Source organism: Dromaius novaehollandiae, chromosome 8 (assembly GCF_036370855.1).
Source record: "Dromaius novaehollandiae isolate bDroNov1 chromosome 8, bDroNov1.hap1, whole genome shotgun sequence".
Lineage (NCBI taxonomy): Eukaryota > Metazoa > Chordata > Aves > Casuariiformes > Dromaiidae > Dromaius > Dromaius novaehollandiae.
Genome location: NC_088105.1, coordinates 30,607,965 through 30,627,406, shown reverse-complemented (window position 1 = coordinate 30,627,406; position 19,442 = coordinate 30,607,965). Strand labels below are relative to the sequence as shown.

The 19,442-nt window shown below is 55.1% G+C and overlaps 1 protein-coding gene across 4 annotated transcripts in view; it reads right to left on the bottom strand.

Annotated features, from left to right (window-relative positions):
* The window catches only part of RNF220 (ring finger protein 220), a 236,285-nt gene that overhangs the window by 78,883 nt on the left and 137,960 nt on the right, over positions 1–19,442 (bottom strand). For all 4 annotated transcript variants that reach the window (XM_064516113.1, XM_064516112.1, XM_064516114.1 and 1 more), the window contains one exon: positions 12,048–12,177. In XM_064516113.1, coding sequence (XP_064372183.1) covers positions 12,048–12,177 — 130 coding nt within the window. The remainder of the gene's footprint in view (positions 1–12,047; positions 12,178–19,442) is intronic.

Below are 19,442 nucleotides of genomic sequence, written 5' to 3'. Positions count from 1 at the left end.
TGTTTTAAATTATAACCTGTACATAGGAAATTAGTTACTAAGTACGATATTCACAGGCTCGTCTGACACTTCTAATTAAGGTGATTTACACAGAATTATTCTTCGAAATAAAAAAATGGTGTTTTGCTAGCTAATAAAATATAATTACTACCCGCTTTTATAAGTTACAGTTAGTTTTAATCTATTTGGGGAATTGTTTATCTAGTTCATTACAGCAAAACAACTTCTTTCCCTTTTAGGCAACCTCTCCCCCCACCCCCAAACTACCAAATAAGAAAGGAAATATCCTGGAAAGGCTCAGGGGTCTGGGGAGCCTCAGTCTCTCTCCCGGTGGCTTTGCATTTCCAAGACACAAGTGGATGCTTCCTTGCTAATCTGCTTTCTCAGGTGCTGCGGCACCGGCGGTGGCAGCGGCTCACACGTCCCCGCGTGCATGCGCACACTCATATGGGCGCCCTGTGCGTCGGCGGGGGACGCAAAATGTCCAGAGTGGCCCAGAGTGAAACCTCACTGGGTCTCGCTGCGGAGCCACGTGCGGCTGTTCAGCTGCATCGCCCCGTGAACGTTAACGGGAGCTGCACTGCCAGGTCCCCTCACAGCTCGCCTGTGACCCATCGCTCCCATCCATCAGGGCACACCGGCTTTAGTAGAAACACTTACCCACGGCCAGGCCTTCCGCAACTGAAGCAATAGCCATGCTATAGTGCATAGCCATGCAGATACCTTTTAAAAGCAGGCAGGGCCTTGTTTAGGAGCATCCCCAGACGCAAGGAGGAATCCCCTGGGGTCTCCCTGCGGGATCCCCAGGAGGCTGTTCAGACCCAAAACGTCATTCGTGATGTCCCAAGGGCAAAGGGCAGCTCACCATGCTGAATATGTGCTCTCCTTGCCCGTAATCTTGGGGTTTCTCCACCCCACCAGGGATGCTGTTACACACAGTGACCTTTAGATTTTTATTTAATTTTTTATGGCCCTTCCTTTCAGATTGTGCTTGCCATAGGAAAAAAAAAAAAGCAATATGCTGGAAGTAGCCCTGTTGCCACCCTCATGCACTGAAGCTGCAGCCTCTGTCCTTGGACACTTCTCACTGAACTTGGGACCTTGCTGTGTCATGATCAGGTCATAGGGGTATGATGGGTCTAACAGGAAGGGGCTTTGGCTCCAGGGTTTTGTTGGTTGCCCTCCAGAAACAGTGAAAAGTGCAAAGGTTTGGTCCCTGGAGCAGTGCTGGAGACCTTCGGGCAGGAACAGCTCGTCCCCCCGGCTGGAGCTGAGGACCAGCAGCATCGCCATGGGTGGGAGCAGCGAGCTGGGGGCAAGCGAGATCTAAGCAACACATGCAAGAAAAAACCCTGACTTGGAAATTGTGGGTTCAATTCCCAGCTCAGCCAGAAGCTACAGTTACTCCAGAAGCTCCAGTATGAAGCAGTTACCCCAGGAAAACAGGGGCAGCAAGCTTTCCTTCCCTCCGCTCATGGCAGTGCACATGCCGCCTGACACTGCCCAGGAACAAGGCTTAGAAAACTCTGTTGCAATTGTAGCTACAGCCTGAATGTTTGCTAACATAAGGCAACAGAGAGAGATGTGTTCAGAAGGGGAAATGAAGGCCCCAAGCGGTGACAGAATCTGCCCGAGGTCTCAGAGAAACAACAGCAGGGCCAGAAGCTGCCCCTCGCTGTGCTTCAGCCCGCTCCAGCCACTCGGTCTTGCAGCCACTTGCCCTCCCCAAGCACGTTCAAATGAGCTCTCCGAAGAGCCCTCACCAAAGCAGGTTAGGGCTTATGAAGAGCATCCGTCAAGGAAGGGCTGAGCTTGGGACCTGGTGCAGCAGCGGGGCCCCCCCCCGGCACCGCTCCTAACACGTAATTAATAACTACTGCAAGAGAAGAAGTTCCTTGAGCTCGGGTAGTTACAGTTGTTTGTGCTCATCCCTTAATGACATTGCAGCGAGAAGAGGTTTAAGGAGGTGGTAAGAGGGCTGACAACACCCACGGCTGCCACGCAGCTGCCGCTTCTCAGCTCTGCAACTCTTTCACGAAACAACCTCATCAGCCCTTCGGATTGACAGGCACCAGCCTGGGCACGCTCAGCTCCCGCGTGAGAGCCTGCAAAGCTGAGAGGCAGCGACGAGCTGCAGCCGACTGCTATTTTTCCGTAAGAACATCCAGTGGAAACAATTTGTTTTTAGCCGCAGGACTCGCGCTCGCACGCTGGGCTGCGGGGCGGGAACAGTGGCAGCGACAGCGCAGCCCGCACGGCGGGACGGACGGGCAGCCCGCAGAGCGGCGCGGAAGGAAACGCCGGGAGTAAATAAGCAGTAGCAGGGCAGAGAGGGAATTGGATTTTTGTGAACGCCAGTTTAAATAAGTGGAAGTGTCACTTGAAACCTAAATAAGGAAATGAGAGTTTGATTATTTTTTTTTTAAACTACATGGGGCCGAATCCTCACCTAGCCGCAGGTGACAGCTCCCTGGAGCTGCCAAACGTGATCTATACTGTCAGGGGAAGCATGCTGTGATTTTTAACCTGCCCTGGCTCTTCCAGTGGCACCTGCTCCCCACACCGGTTAAGAGACCTCCTGCAGCCAATGGGGAAAGGGCCGGGTGATGGTGAGAATTGGCAGGGGCTCTGGAGCCAGGCCTCGAAACGCTCTGCACCCAGGATCTCATCTGCATTTCCCAAATCCTCGCCCAGTCAGTATTTGTGAGACCTCAGCAGCCAATGTGCGGGCAGCGGTGGCAAGCCTGACCCCACAGGGCAGCCACCCACCTCCCTGCTCCCCAAAATAAATGAAGCTGCGGCGGAGATGCAGCAGGATCATAAACCACTGTGAGTGAGTGACCTGACCACAGTAAAATCCCCGGTTTGCTCTGTCACGTTGACACCCACAGCTCTCCCTTCCCTGCTGAGCTCTCCTTTTCTCCATCCCGGGGTGACACGGAGCAGAGCACGGTCTGGTGGACCCGTGCCTCTGCAAGGAGCCTCTGCTCGGGGCAGCCGACGGGCTCCTGTAGGGTCTGGCTGAGGATATGATATTCGTGGGGGGGGGGGGGGGGCAAAGCAGGAGGCTTGGGTAGGAGGGACACCTCTTTTCTTTCCCACTGTTTGCAAAGGAGGTGGCTGGAAAAATAAAAAGTTGGAGGGAAAGGTCATGTAGTAAATGGATCTGGGGGGCTCCTTGCTACCGTGGCTGTAATGACCGTTTAATTCAGCTCACGTGGCAGTTCGGAAAAGGCTCCGCAGAAGGCACACGTCGCTTAAGGGAAAATAACTGACCGAAGATTTTTTTCTCGCCCCTGTTTTTTTCATGCCTCCCTTCCAAATGCTGGGTGTCTCCATGCAGTGGTGCTTTACCCAGGGCTGCGCTGCTCTGCATCCTAGCAGAGGCTCTGGTGCCTTCCTCTCTTCAGAGGATTTCTCCCTAGCCCCATTTCACAGATGGAAAAGTGAGGCACACAGACAGCCCAGCACGCCCAAGGCTGCAAGGGGAGAGAGCAGCAGAGGAAAGCCTTGACCTCCAAACCCCAGCCCAACACGTTAACTACGAACCCATGCCCGGGAGCTAGTGAATCGGTTTTGGGTATGGGGAAGCTGGAGGCACTTCAAGGAGCATTCACGGCATTGCAAGGGCACTATGTAAGAGAGGACATGCGCAACCCACAAATTTCCTCACCCACGGTGCTACCCAAAACCCTGACCCATGAGAAATACTGTCACCCACAGACCCTGGGCAGCAGCCAGCTAGTGGGTGACTTGCCCCGCTTGGGGTCAGAGCTTGCAAGGGGGGGAGAGGAACGGGGCACCTTCAAGCGGGACAGGCAGCTGTACCTGGTACGCTCTCCCCACCGGCGCAGCAGTGGACAGAGGGCCAGGGCCGCCGCTATTGCCACCCTCCAGGCGCGTGGGAGGAAGCTGGAGGGTGCTCTCTTCCCTTGCTGTCCATGATTAATCTGCCACATCGAGGGGCAGGGTCACAAATCAGAGGGGGATGAAAGAGGATAAATCCACGGTATCAGCAGCACCACATTTGCTAGATAATAAACAGACTCCTCTCCTCATAAATTACCCTCCTCTCCCCCACCGCTCCCCGACGGTGACACCGGCAGGCGCAGCACCGGCTCCGGCATCCTGGCCGGTCGGGGGAGCAGTGGCTGAGCTGGGGCAGGGCTGGGGTCCCTGGGCCGGGCAGGCGGCCTTCGCCTCCGCACACACGGCCCTCGTGTCGCAGGGGCACGCAAGGCATCCCCGGGCTCGGGGGGCGATTCCCGTGTGGGTGCTGCTGGGCGGCACGGCAGAGCCCCTCCAGGACTGTGGAGAAGGCCCGGGGCAGCCCTGCTTCGCCCCAGAGCCGCCTGCGCTGCAGCAGGCGATGAGATGATTTATAGCAGGCACGTAGAGCGAGCGGGGGAAGCTCTGTAGATACAGGGCACTGTTTATTTTACTTGAGATTTCCACCCTCCATCCACTGCATCTCAATCTCCTCCAGCGCGTGGCTGGTCCCCTCTCCTCTCTGGGAGAACGGAGTTTCCTTGCTCCTCACTTTGGCAATAGCCGGTTCGCTACTTTTCTGCATGCCACGTGGGGAGGCGACCCTGCTGTTTACCTCTACACGGCCCTGTGCCCTGCTCGAGCGTCGCCGAGAAGCGGCTGCGTCCAGGTGGGTTTCTCCAGCGAGGGGCTGCGTGTCTAATTTCAGCCTGGCAGGAGTCGCGCTGAGACAGCGCAAGGCGAAGCCCCTTCCCACACACCCGGTGGTGCCCCCGGCGGTGCCCTGCACCCCGGCACCCAGGACTCCGGGGACAGTGTGCAGCTGCGAGCAGGGGCTCGCCGGAGGGCGGAGGCACACGCGTCATGAGTTGCTGGGGTGAGCGATGGGATGGGCAGTGCCTGGGGGAGCTGCGAAGCTCAGCGCCACTGCAGCCGGGGGAAGACACGCAGGGGGAGGGTACCCGGTCCTGCTGGCACAAAGTACTGTCAGGCACTTAATAGTACCTGTCCCCACGATCTCCCAGGCGCGGATTTATGCCTGGAGGGGTCACCTCTGGCGAGACTCTAATAACACGACTTTATTAGCTTTCTTGTTCCTTCTTTAAGATACAGTAGCAAGGGGGGAGGAGGGCAGCGGCACCTGGGGAGGGAGAGGGGGGTGTACGGGGAGGAAGCAGCTGCCCTGGCGATTCCCCTCCTCGGTGACAAGGGGGAGAGGGAGAAAAATGATGCTCCCTCGAAATTTATCATGCACCCAATTACAATGTTAATTGGCAAGTCCCAGAAATCAATTAATTCGCAAATTTTTTTCAATTAAAAATTAAGATAAATCATAAAACGTTATTAAGCAAAGGCCAAACTCTGTGAACTTTTTTTTTTTTGTAGGCATCTGGGTTTTTTTAATTTAAATAAAAAAAAGAGCTGTGTTGCCAAAGCCCGATGCCCTTGAGTGCCTTTGCTGAAGCGCAGGGGGCTGTCATCAGCAGGACTGGGCTGAAGACAGATAAAAAAATATCGACCAGTCGGACACACTGCTTCTGCTTTATTGATCAGGCGGGAATTTAACTTGCTGTGCATATCCACCGTGTCAGCAAGGGCCACGGGTGAAATTAAAAGTACTTGGCTTGGAGATGTCGCCTTGATACCGAGGGGGGGGGGGGAAGAAGAGGGAGGGGGAAGAAGAGGGAGAGAGAGGGAAGAAATCATGAAAAAGAAGAAGGTGGAAAAGAAGAGGGAAGAAGAAGGAAGAACAACAGAAGGAAGTTGAGGAGCAGGAGGGAGCTGCCATGTGGTTTCGATGCCTGCTTTTCCCTGGTTGCAACCTCACTTGTTGGCTAGGACTCCTTGCCCTCTCTGGAGCACTCTCAGCTATCTACTGCCTTTAAGGAAGGGAATTAGCATGTACTTCAGTGGAGCTTCGAGGAAAAAACCCTCTCGCTCAAAGTGTCTCTAATCTCCCTCATTCAGAGGCTCAGGGACCCACACTGTTCATGGCACAAGAAGCCTGGGGAAGTGCCTGGCTGTTGTGTTAAAGTCCCCAGGCATAAATCGAGGAGACCTGAGGTGAGAGCCGTGACCCTGATATGACACATGACAACTGAGCTAATTTGGGTTTTACACACTCTATTTATCCTGCTGGGCCTGGCACCATGGCCACCTCACCCTCTCCAGACCAGCCACCCCTTCCGGCCCCGAGAAGGTCTCTTCCAAGGGCCTTTTGGGGTAACACGATACTTAGCAGATCCCTTTGAGATGAAGCAATTTCAAAACTGTATTGCCAGACATCTGCTTCTTCCTTATGCCATTGGGCCTAGAGCTCCCTCTGCCCCCCGAGCAGAGCCACCAGCATGCCCATCTGCGTAAAGAAACGGGGAGATCAACTCCTCTCCTGGCAGGATGAGGATGCCCAACACAGTGCCAGCAACTGAAGGAGCACTTTCTGCTTCCACCCTGGCTGCCAATGGAGGGATGATTAAGAAAAGCGAGAGGAAGAGAGCACGCGTGCAAACGAGGGAGAGAAAGCTTAAGAGGGATGACAAAAAGAAGATTTAAGCCTGGGTAGAGATGCACTGAGAGCTGCTATAGGAGCTGGGGCCACCACGGGGCCTTGGCTGGCTCTTTTCCTCTGACATGAGTCAAGGTTGGCTCTGACTGCCAAACTCAACCACTGCCTGGGCATTTCACCTGCTTTGAAATAGGTGTTCCCACTGTGTCCTGCTCTGCCCTCCTTTCCCTGACAGCATTTGGCTCCCTCTTCCTGATGGCATCTCTGAGGTCACCGGAAAACAACCTGGAGCACTTTCCATTTGCACCAAGGCAGGAGACTCTGGTGCCCTCTGTGTTCAAGAAAATGTTTCATAATCAAAGAATCAGAAGATAAATTATTCCCTGATGTACCTTCTGGTGTAACTCCTGAGACGCCGGGCACACAGTGGCATCTCCCTGCTCTCGGCACGGTGACAGGGAGCAATGAGATCTGCTCACCCAGGCTGGGAACAGCTAATGGGGACGAGGAGGTGGGCATGGGCTTCAAAACATGGGTGCGCTCAGATAAGGTCAGGATTCAGGGTGGAGGAAAGACAGGAAGGAAAGTGGAGGGTTGGGGGGTTGTACAGCCATGGGGCACAGTGAGGATGGTGTCGTCTCCCCTTCGCTCACCTGGGAACATCCATCGGACATGTGTCCACACGGACATGCCGAGCTCCAGGATGCTGTTGGACAGACACAGCTAACAGTACAACATAGCACGAGGATATTGCTGGCTACATTTGCTAAGCTTACAGACCCCTGAAGCAAAGGGAAACAGTATAGACAGCCCCATCAGAGCTGAGACCGTCCTTCAGCTGCAAAAACAGCAACAGAGCTGACATGGTCCAACTCACCACTCCACCCACTGGACCGTTCCCCTGCTATAATGATACACATGATCCTTTTGGGGAAGTGAAATCACAGCTCTGAAGCACAGGTTTGTTGCTGGTAATGCAAGGAAGAATCCTCTAGCTGTCATACAGGGAAATAAAAATATCTCCTGCCAAATACATTTTTAAAAACAGCACTGCATTTTGAAGAACAGGGGACCATGTTGTTAGACAAACTGCATCCAAAAGCACATTTCCCTTGACTCAGCAACTGTAATATTTGTAAAGTGATTTCCTAAGATTTTTTTAAACGGCCAGTAAATTCATTTTCCTCCAAACTCCACCCAGGGGCTCAGAAAGCACCGTGGACAGACAGACCATCAACTGTCAGCACAGGCGGGCTCCACAGACGGCCCGGCATCTCCTGAGCTAGCTCTCAGAGACCCTTTGGTACTTTGGAGGGGCATGCGCATTGCCAAGCCATTTCACTGCTCTCCTGACAGCTGAGGACTCTTGTGCCTCTGACACCCCAGGATTCGGGAGGCAGACCCTGCTGTTCCCTCTCGGTAGAGCCTTGCCCCTTCCAGGACCTCCTCCTCACCTTCTCCCTCAACCTACCCAGTTTCTCTTGTCCTTCACTGCTAGCACATCCCCCTGGCTCCTGCCCCCATCTTGCTTTTGCTCTGCCCTCATTCCTTCCTCTGTTCCTCTTCTTCAGCTCCTTCTGCCTTCTTTCCTGTTTTTGGAAAAGAACTCGGCCAGGTGTCAGGCACATTCTCCCGGGAACCCAAAAAGTGTGTGCTCCTCAACAGACTGGTTGTAAGGTGGGTCCAACATCGCACAACACAAAACGCATTTTTCCTCAGCACAGTTTTCAGAAATGGTCAATCCATCATAGATGAAACTGCAGTCAGAGGCAGACACCCAAGCGGGGAAGTGCAGCAGGGTTAAGGACGGCAGTATTATAAGCAGCTGAGAACAGGAGCTTTCAAAGGAAAGCCCTGGCCAAGCTTAACCTTCGAGCACCACCAGCTCTGCTCATAATGTTTACCTGCAGTGACATACGCAGTGATACATTCACACGCACACGTGTGCCGGTGTGTGTCTGCCCTGAGGGACACCTACGGGCGCTGCTCTCACCAGCTCTAATGATCTACCTGCCTGCTGCTCGCCGCCGGCCCCGGCTCGGCAGATGCGTCTGTAGTTCAAGCGCGCAGACCTGGGGCCAGGGGCCATTGACATCTCTAGAAAGAGCCTCGCATTTCAGTGTGCTTTATTGCAAGCCTTTAATACGGATGAGTTGTAAAGCGGGTAAATATAAATCGTGTGAGCATAGGAGACCTGCATCTAGTGCACAGATCAGCTTAATGTACATGAGCCGGAGGATATTCATGTATTCTGCAGGGACTGGGCTGGTTGGGGGCACAGGGCACAAGTGTACAGAGAGAGTCGCTATTATTATTTCTTATTTTTACCTTGGTGACACTTGGCAGCTCAGCTGGGCATCGGCACCTTTGCTCTTGGAGCTGTACACGTACAGCGAGGAGAGCACCCCTGCTGCAAAGTGCAGCGGGGCCATCGCTCACCGGGCTCCTGCTCCCTGCTGCTTTGTGCTTGGGCTCTGCGGAGGTGAGCTACAAGGTAATTTCTCTCCGGAGGAGGAGTACCAACAGTCCTGCCCTGCAAGAGTTAAACCCCATAAAGCCAAGGCTTGTAGTTTTGTTTTCTTTCAATTTATACCCTTCACTTAAAGAGGGGTGAAAAAAGAAAAGGAAGGAGGAGGAGAAAAAAGAAAGCCAGGTGACATATTCTAAGAGGGAGCACCGAAAACGTGTTAAGCACTTCAAAATCTCATATATTCAATCAGCCTCTGGCAAGACATCTGCCTAATGTTAGCGCTTAAATATCCTTTTCCATTTTACATGCATTCAAGTCTCATTTGAGCGAAATGAAACGGTATTATTAAAGGGAGATTTTGCACAAATGGCCTGAATTTGACATGTCAAGTTCAATGAGGCTGTTACATATGTAACACCGAGAAGGGCTCGGAGGCTGCCGGCTCTTGAAACAGCGCCAGTGGCTCAGAAATGAAATTTGCATTCAGAGAGCCTTGCCTGGCCACGCGGAGCTGCACGGGGCCTCGGCCGACCCGCCGGGGCGGTGAGCCACGGGGCCAGAGCCACCCACTCCTGCCCCGCGCGAGGAGGGGGCGCCGGGAGGGTGGCAGAGTGCGGGGAGGACCTGCTCCATCACCCCCTCTTCCCACCTCCTCTTCCTCTTCTCGCAACTCCTCCGTGGCTGAGCCCCGGGAAGCGCCGGCGGCCACCGGCAGCCAACCCCTTCCCTCCTGCCTTCCTCCAAGCGATGCCCAGCTCCTTGCTCGGGCGATGCTGTAAATCCCCCCTTAGCAGAGGCTAAAGCCTCTCCTCTCTGCCCGGCCCTGCAGCAGCTTCTCCTTCGCCCGGCCCCACCGCGCAGCTCTCCGGCCGAGGCCGACGCAGCGCCCGCCAAGCCTCCGGGGCTGCAGGCTGAACGGGCACGAAGGGATCTGCCTTCCTCACCCCGAGCGCTGGAAATTTATGATTTCGCTGCAAATCATTAAGGTTTATTAAAACTTAACAGCGCAAGCCATGATTGGCTGCATCCTCTTTAAATTAAAAAAAAAAAAAAAAAAAAAAGAAGGGCCTTTGGAAAGCAGCCCCCAGGTTCGTTTCCCCCCATCAGACTGATACGTAACAGCTGCTCGGCCATTTCGGTAAGGAGTCGGCATTGGCAGGGAGCAGCCAGGGCTGCCGGTGCCCGTCACGTTTATAGGCCTACATTTTATTTTTATGTTTATTGGGTTATTTGAGATCATTATTAGTTTCTCTCTCCCCTCGTTGACGTGTTCTCACTCCCGTCTCTTCCGGGTGGCAAAGGTGGGGGAATGGGAGAAGGGGCCACCCCGCGCCTGGGGCACCCAGGGCCAGACCCGCTCGCGTCCTGCCGCCCCATGCCGCCGGCCCTGCCTGGGCATCGCCGGGAGATGCTCGCCGCGAGAGCCCGGCACCAAGCTGCCACGTCACAGATCAGCCTCCACCACCCGAATCCGCAGACTAGATTGAGCGTTATCTATCACGGTATGGAGCGAGTCGTTATTTAATAATTAATAAAGACCTCTGCCGCTTCTTCGCCGCGTGCGTGGCCGAGCGGAGCGGGCCGGGGAAGCGAGGGCAAGCCGGAGAGAGCTGTCTCCTCTCTAACTGCTGCTGTTATTTAAAGGAATAATGCCATTCTTTTTCATTTGTCAGCTGGCCCACAATGGCCCTTGTCATGCTTTATGATTTAGGGTTTCCTCTCCTTTCCCATTAAACGCCACCTTCCCATCAGTGCCTCGCGCCAGCCATCCTCCGCTCCTGGCTCGCAGTTTCAGTTTCGCTCTGATATTGGCCCAACTTCTTTGATGGGCTCCTCTGAGCACTAATTGCTTCTGTTCATTTAAACCTGTTCACTAATTTGCAGTGGCCCTTTATTAAGTTGGATGCAGCCCAAATTACGCCATAAATTACACTCGCAAGGGGACCGGGTGTTGCGTGGGATAAATGGGCTCGCTGTTCCCTCTTCCCCCTCTCCTCCTCCGCCTCCCTGCTCGAGGAGTGGGGGATGCTCCAGCCCCGTGCGCTGCAGGTGAGAGATCTCAGACCCATTTTGGGGGGTCTCTGCTTCTCTACTTGAAGTTCCCTCCCTCTCCCTCAATCCGTAATGGTTATTGCTCGTTTATAGGAAAAAAGATCCTACGCTAAGCACAGGCTGGGATGGATGCTGCTTCTTCTGTCCAAAGCTACGTGAACCCCTTTGCCCTGACACACACACGCACACGCACACGCACACGCACACGCTCTCTCTCTCCCTTTCCTACCACCTGGTGACGTAACTTAGCTCCTAGTCGGCAGTTTGATTTCTTTTCTCACCTTTTAATGACCGGGGAATTCATTAATAATTGAAATAAACACGCTCTTTTCCAAGGCTGCTGAGTTTTATTAAGGCAGGGGCAGGGATCTGCCAACCCTTGGCCGCAGCCATTTCCTAAATAACTGCTAGCAGTTAAAATGCAATTATTATTATTTTTTTTTAAAATAGGGGACTTTGCTGTGCTGGGGAAAGCAGAAGGCAGTGGGAGCTGAAGGCAGCAGAGGGGCAGCCCCGGCTTTGCTAAGGGCCTGCTCCACCACGGGATGTGCTCAGGTGGGACCTGCTTTAACCTCTTCTCTGCTGGAGCCCCGTACTGAGTGTGCCCATGTCCAAATAGTGCCAGAGCCGCTCACCTCAACACACCTTCCCGGGTATCCCATTTCTGTCCCATCCCTACCACTCTGCTGCAGGGAACACCAGAGAAATGCTTCTGCCCTGCTGGTTAGTGCTAAATGCCCCAAATTCAATAATTGAGGGGAACAGAACAGTGCTGGGGTAGGAGGAAAGTGGATCTTGAGCTTTTTAAACCCCCTGCAGAACGGTAGCTGTTAAAGGCCAGCCCTGATCCCAGTGGCATGGAGTCATCCTGCAGACCAGCCCCTCTTTGCTGGAGGCCAGAGATGACCATTGCATTCAGTGGGCCTGGATGAGGCCCCGGGCTCTTGCTGCACCACAGCTGCTGCTGCCCGGCGAGGCGCCGGGAGGCTCGGGCTGCCCCGAGGAGCCAGCCGGCCGCCGGTGGCTCCTTACCTGATGTTGAGCTGCGTGAGCTTCTCCAGCTCCTGCTCCATGTGCTCCTGCAGCTCGCCGGGGCGAAGGAGGACCTGGCAGATGGGGCAGATGGGAGCCTGGCTGTCAAACAAAGTCGCCTTCTTTTTGCCTGTGGGGAGGAAAAGAGGGGAGAAAGCTTTAACTCCTGCCACGGGGGGCCCCAGAGGCAGCTGCTCACTGCACCTCGTTTCTCATGCCCAACTGCCAGAGCCCACACCGCCGGCTCGTCCCCTTCGTCCCTGGCGCAGCACAGGCTGCAGGGCTACCCCTGCACGGGGGCAGGCTGCACGTATTTCAGCCTGGTGATCTGAACCCATACATTTTATCAGAGCATCCCATAGCACATTTTCCAACCATTTTTGCTCCTGAGCAGCAGGTGCAGAGAGGGTTTGAGCACCTGGTAGACGAAAGGCTCCACTGGGGAGAGCAGCCCCGGCTCCCTGGCTACCGCAGCAGGGTCTGAAAGTGGGGAATTTTCTCCCGGATTATCTCCATTTCTCTCCCCTTTTCACACTTTCTGGGGCTGCACCCATGCTCGGCACGGCTGGGCGAGCGCTGGGGGCCCACAGGGAGCCCGCTTCCGAGCTGGGCTGAGCCCCCGGGGCTCCCGTGGCAGTGGGGGGTGCGGAGCTGTCGGCTCGGCTGCAGACCCTCCCCGGCCCCCAAACGCTGCCCTTCTGCTTCGCCTGCACAGCCAGATTTCCCCGTTTCGGTCCCTGCTCCTCAGCCAATTTCCTCCGGCTTGGAAACTTTATTGCCCCCTCTATAAGGAATATACAGCGTCTATTTAACATAAAATAAAACTCAAAGCAAACAATGAAGTTTCAATAAAACAGAAAAGCCCACGGGTCTCCAGGCCCCTCTCTCCCAGCTGTATTAGCAGCTCTGCTCATGAGAGGGCGTGCGGAGCCCGGCTCAGATGGCTCCAGCGGGGAGAAACATGCTTTATAGCCGCCTGTTGTCATCTAATGTGAACCCTCCTGCTGGATTATTTATTTATGTATTAGACATGGATCAAATTGGTTAAATCTGAGTGAGAGGCAGTAACGCACAATAAAGCAGCCAGCACTGGATACAAGGGGGCTACATGCAACGTGGCCTTCCAATCAGAAGCCAAAAGGTGCCATTTTATGGCTCCTAACGATGGCAGAGCCCAGTTAAATGAATCCCCATTAAAGGAATAGACCTTCTCAAGGGATAAAACATTGGTGTGAGCAGCTTTACTGGGTCCCTGCTGCTCACTGCATAACCGCCTGGCGCAGGCGTTTAACGACAGGAAGGGTCTGAAAGAAGTTTGCGAGTCACCTTGGCTCATCCTTGCCTACGCGCAGGACGGCGCGTACGTGCCTGGCTGTAGCGGGGCTGCCTCCACGACACCCGTGGCCTTTTCTCCCACCTCCCGACAGGAGATGGGGGAAACTGAGGCACAGAAGTGGCAAATCAGAGCAAGCCAACGCTACGGAGACAGCTTCCCCTGCCTCCCCCTCTTGGCCATCCACTAGGAGCGCTCCCACTTGCAGACCCCGGAGAAGACCCCAGCCACCTGGACCGTCTCTCCTCTGGACCTGAGCTATTCCCCACAGTTCCCATGCAGAGCCATGGATGGATCCTGGCATCTCGCTGCCCGTCCAGATCACCCAGTCCTCCCCGGGCAGCTGGGAGCTCAAAGCGTGCAGCCTGTGTAGCTGGGAGTATCTGTCTCCATTTCTCCTCGTTCCCCCATGAATGCCCAGAAACCAAACCAAACCCAAACAAGCAGCTCCCGCTGACCCTTGCGGGAAAGGTCGGCATTTCAGTAATTCCACCTTCCTGTTGGAGCTTTTCCACTTTTGTGTAGCAGGGGCCCAAAATAGCCCAGGAGTGTCCCCTACCACCTGCTATTTATAACCCCAACTTCGCAGCAAAACAATGGAGCTGTCTGAGTCTCCCTCTCAAAATAAACAGGCTGCCTTTGAGCGGACGGGAAATCCTGCTGGATCCCCGCTGCGGGGCACGCAGATGGATGGGTAAACACGCTGCCCTCCGCCCTACTGTGCTCTGTCCCTGCTCCTGGCCCAGGTCACTGCCGTGGGGCCACCAGTCCCCACTCGCCACCCGCAGCGCACGCCGCCGGGCCACGGATGCCCTCTGCATCTCCAGAGGTTGATCCACAGGTTGAACATTCTCAGGGCTTTGGTGTCCAGGGAGCCGGCGGGGGGGGGTTGCTGGAGGGGACACGGGGCAGCCCTGGACTCCCGGACCACAGCGGCTCTGCCGGGATGGGTGGCCTCAGAGCAGGCAGCCTGCGCTAGCCAGAGCAGAGCGTTCTGGGACATCCCAGCATGCGGAGCTGGTGTCATGGCTGGGGACCAGCTCAGCTGCACTGTGCTGGTGGCCTTTTTAACCTCCTGCGTGCCCAGGCCCTCACTCCCTGCTTGTTCTTCGGGGCTCTTTGATGGGACGCATGCTCCTAAGCAGAGGCGACTTCGTATTTGAACGTCCCGGGGAATCGAGAGGGATCTCAGGCCGTGGGAAAGGCCCTTGCTGCCTTCCCCGGCTGTTCCCAACCCCAGCCCAGGCCAGCAGGAGAAATGAGCAGCAGTGGCCTTAACCACCAGCTACGCTAACGATATTGTAATGAATTCATGTCAAAGAAGGATGTGACAGCTGTCACGCTGCATCCGCTCAGAAGGGGCTGTGACAGCGGGGACAGATCCCCGTGCTCCAGTGAGCACAGGCGCCTGGCGCTTGTGCAAAAGCAAGGGCTTCAACGGGGCAGGAGACTGGGGCCCTGGACACGCAGCCAAGTCCCTGACGTACAGATTGCCAGGCTAGCACTTCAAAGCAGGAGACAGAAGGAGCCCCGGCTCCTGGCCCAAGGGGCTGACAACCTCGTTTTTGCAGGGGCTGGGGTAAGTGGCAGTGACAGGCAGCAGGGAGGGGACCGCTTCTGATTGCAGCAGGACACCTACGCAAGCCTCCCCAGGTCTGCAAAATTCACCACCCGCCCGCAGCGCCGCGGAGGCTGCCGGCTGGATGCGTCTCCCCGCATCAGCTGCAACTGTGTCCGCAGCGTGTCCCGGGGGCCCAACGCACGCCCACGCGCCGGTGTGCCAGCCCGAGTGGCGGTACCCAGCTGCATGGTGCGTGATGCTGGGCTGCAGGAAGGGAGAAGCTGGGAATCCTGAATGCTGAAGTTTTGTTTGTGAAAGCTGTGGTACAGACACGTACATCCCGCCTCTCCTCTCAGAGTGGGAGCATCCTGGTACTCACGGAAAAGCAAAGGATGCCGCCGTATGCTGCAGCACACCACGGGTGGCTGCTTACCCCGCTCGATGGAGCAGAGGGCATTCGCTCGGGGTAAAGTGACGGGGCCAAATCCCCGCGCAGGCTGGACCTGCGCCTGCCACGGCAGCAAGTGCTCCCCATTCCTCCTCCATGCCCCGCGCCAAACCTGCTCCTGGGAGACCCTGAATGGCTCTTTTCAGGCTTTTGTTTTTTGGCAGCTGTGTTTTTGTTTTCCTTGCCCCTCGCTCTCCCCTTCGCTCTCCGGTTACTCCGCAGGCTCAGCTCCAGTGTTTACCCTCCGCGGCTCGGCCGTGCTTCCCCCGCTGCTGACCCCCCGCTCGCCGGTGCCAGAGAGATGAAAAGGCAGAGCCTCGGTGCTCCTGCTGTTTGCCTGGTCTCCCGGGCTCCGAGGAAATGTTTAACTTGAAGTGTTGAAACTGAATATTTCCTGCTCTGAAAGCCGAGCGCCTGAGACACAAACGCACCCCTGCGCGGTGGAATTTTTCTGCTGGCTCCTTCGGAGGGAGCCTGCAAACAGATCCCAGCCCTGGCGGGGATGGAATCGAACCCTTCTGTTCCCGCTGGAGACTGTGGGCCAGATCCTGGTCTCACTTACACTGGTATGAAACCAATGTAATTCTACTGACTCCTCTCAGTCAGCCCCATTCACTGCAAAGTGACTGGAAACAGGACCTGGACTCCAGGCTTGCCGCTGGGCTGAGATATTGGGGAACACTCACAACATCAGCATCTGCCTTCCTCCACACCCCCATAATACATCCCAAGCAAAGTGGTTGATGTCCCAAGCCGAAAGAAGGGCCCAGCAGCAGCTTTGTCATCCCGGGGGGATTGCCTGGGAGGTGCTTGGCCACCCGGCGACAGGCAATGGTGTAAGATCCTACCGCAAGCACGGTGGCAAGTTCAGAGCCTGGCAAGGGCTCACTATGAACTGTTGCACAAAGACAGCAATCTCCTTCCTGGGGCGACTCATTAGCTTCTTTAATGATTTGCCTCCAGCTGGTTTCATCCCCTTGAGTTTCTGAGCTAGCTGATGTGGACATGCATTAGGAGCCCAGATACCAAGGGAGGCTACACTGAAACAAACCCCTTGAACGCCTGCTGCAAACAAAATGGGAAATTCTATTTTGGAGAGCATTTAACTGGAAAAACACAGACCCAGCCAGTCAACTGCCACAACAGCACATGATGTGTGTAGCCCCTCGTCACTACGTAGCACAGAGTACACAACACTCCCAAGTCACTTTGAATATGCAAAGTTTACAAGACGTGTGGGCTGGTTCAATCCAGGAGCTCAGCAGGTTGCCAAATTAATGGAATAAATTGTTCATAATTCTATCATTTGCTCCGTTGTGCTGGCAGCTTATCGGGCAGCCAGCGCATCCCTCCAGGTGCCTCCCCAGGCACACGAGGGCTGCCCAGGTGGCATACACAAGTGGGTGTCAGGTAGGAATCACTCTTGGGAGGATGTTCCCTGCTGAACATTTACTGGGGCCCTGCTTGCTTTTAAAGGCCCTTCCTGGGGAAGATAGTTGGAGGGCATCTTCTCACCACCTTGTCCTTCCTCATGGCCATCAGAAACTCTCGCTTTCTTCACCTTGCCCCTGGGAGGATGAGCACTTCTCTCTCAATTCCTAATTTTCCAGTATCTCAAGCAGTTTTCCACTTGTGTGAGTAGAGAACTCCCCTTCCCCTGAGATGCCTCCCTCCATTTCATCCTCCTATTTTCTCTCTCTCTCTCTTTTAAACACTCCATCATTTAAAACCAATCAAAGCCAGTTGATCTGAAACTCTTTTGAATAGAAATGACCCCATGCTGGGGCCTTGCGGCCCCGAGCAGTGCTTCTTGGGCTGCTCCGAAACCAGGTGGGTGGTAATGGAAGTGCTGACACAGGCTCCTTGACAGCATCACCACTGCCAGCGCCTGTAATAATCCCTCCTGGCTCACCCTCAACTCGGTTTCCGCGGCGATTATTTTCCATTCGATGATGGGCCTGCTGTTATTTGTGTACTGATAGCAGATATCTCGTGTGACAAGCCTCCTTTCCTTCCAGCTCAAAAAACAATAATTCAAAGAAAGCCCCATATTAGCTTGGAAATAGCCAAATGCTAGCTCTTCTCCCTGCAAGCCCGCGTGGCATCCAATGATGAGGACCACGCAGCAGCTTGCAAACCCCTGACAGTAAGTGGCAGCAAAGGGGCTGCACCGGTGCTGGGGGAGGATGACAATCATGGGGCGATTGAAGGGGAGACGGGCTCAAGTGTCAGCACAGAGTACCTAGGAATAACAGCAGAGCGACTTCAAGAAGCAAAAACTGTTCAGTAGTAAAGTTAGAGAGCATGAATAACGTTGCTCTTTGCTGTTCTGTCTCCCTGTCCGTGGATCTGGACCACGCAAGGTTATTTATTGGTGAAATGCTCTGATTGTGCCTGCTGGGAGCCTTCTTGGTCCAGCTGGTTTTGCCTGGGACCAGGGTGCTGGTCTGTCAGTAGGGTGGTGCTTCTGTCTGTCTGACGCCTGGGACTTTGCTCTGCCAAGCCACCTTTCTTGCAGGCACTACAGAGAAGGTACCTGCCCCCTCCGATGTCTGCGCAGGGGTGGGTTGGTCGGGATGCTTGCTGCCCGCTCCTTGCAGCACGGGCTGCCTGGTCGGGTGGCACACAGACTGGGGCTCAGCGCCTGTTTGCACGCTGTGTGGGCACGCTGCACCGGCACGCTGCCCACAAGCGGCTGGGCGCCTGGGGCCGGGCCCTCCTGTGCGGCTTTGCACAAGGCCACGGCCCTGGGGACAGTGCCGGGCAGGGAGGCGACTCCAGATCCACGTGCTGCTGTAACTGGATCCGTAGTACGACCTAATTCTGCAAACACCGTGCAGAACAGCGAGCGCATGCAGATCGCCGGGAAGGGACCCTGTGCAGAATAGACCTGCTCTTCTCTGGAGCGACTGAGGCTGAGCCGCATGTGTATTTTGGAGGTCCGTGTAGGCAAGGAAGGGAGTGGGGGTCCTGAGAAGTGGCTTTTCATGTACAAAAGGCTTTTGAGGAGGCACTTCTCCGCTCTTTTATTACAGAGCAAAGCTGCCGCAGGGCACCAGCGGAAGCTGGGCTCAGATTGTGTTTGACACTGCACAAGCAAGAGCACAGCACGGGGTGGTTCCCGCCTTGCATCTAAAGAGAGAAGAGAGCGGGGTGGGTGACAGCCTGTTTTATATAGCTGGGGGAAGAGAGGCACAGAAGGACCGAGCAACTTCCTACAGCCGCATGAGCAAACTGCGGTGCAGCAAAGAGCTGAACTCAGCCCCCAGCGTCCCGGCACAGGGCCTTATCCAGAGCACTGCTTCCGCGGTAAAGTGCTTGGGCTGCCGACCAGCATAGCAAATGTACCTATTTCTCCTGAGGCAAAAGAACTACAGATGGATCTAAGGCGGAAAAGCTTGCTAAAATATTGATTTTCTTCCAAAGGAATGAGCTGCTCTTGCAGCTGCCTCTCCAGGTGAGCTGGATACTGGAGGGCCCAGCTTTTCAACTGGTGTGAAGTCACGCAGTGCTGCTGCTGCTCCTCTGGCACCAGCTGGGGATCCAGTCTCAGGTGATCCCATGGGGTTCCCAGTGAAAAATGCATGTTCAAGTAACAACATGGGCTCCTCGGAGGCTGTTCCAAGGGTCGGTCTTTGGGAGAGAGGCGGTGCCCGTGCAGCTCTGTCCCGTCTCATCTGGCACCACGTTCCTAATGGCAGCTGGCACCGCGGCTCTGGAGGAAAGGCAAGAAACCCCTCTGGGCGGCCAAAACCCACCTCTTGCGACTCCCAGCCCCGGCTCTCAATCTGCAGAGATCACGGCTGCCCATCGCAGAATAGAGGAAGATGGATTGAGCTGGGCAATAATTTAAGAAACTGAGTGAGTCTGTACATCCAATCACTTTACAAATCAGGGGAAAAGGAGAGAGGAGGAAAGGCGGGGGGGGGGGGGGGGGGGGAGAAGTGAAAAGGCCGCGCAGGGAAATGCATCACAATTACTGTCTCGGCTCTAATGAGGAGCCTGTCATGAGGCTGTCATCCTGCGGAAAGCCACCTACTCAGAAAGATTCAA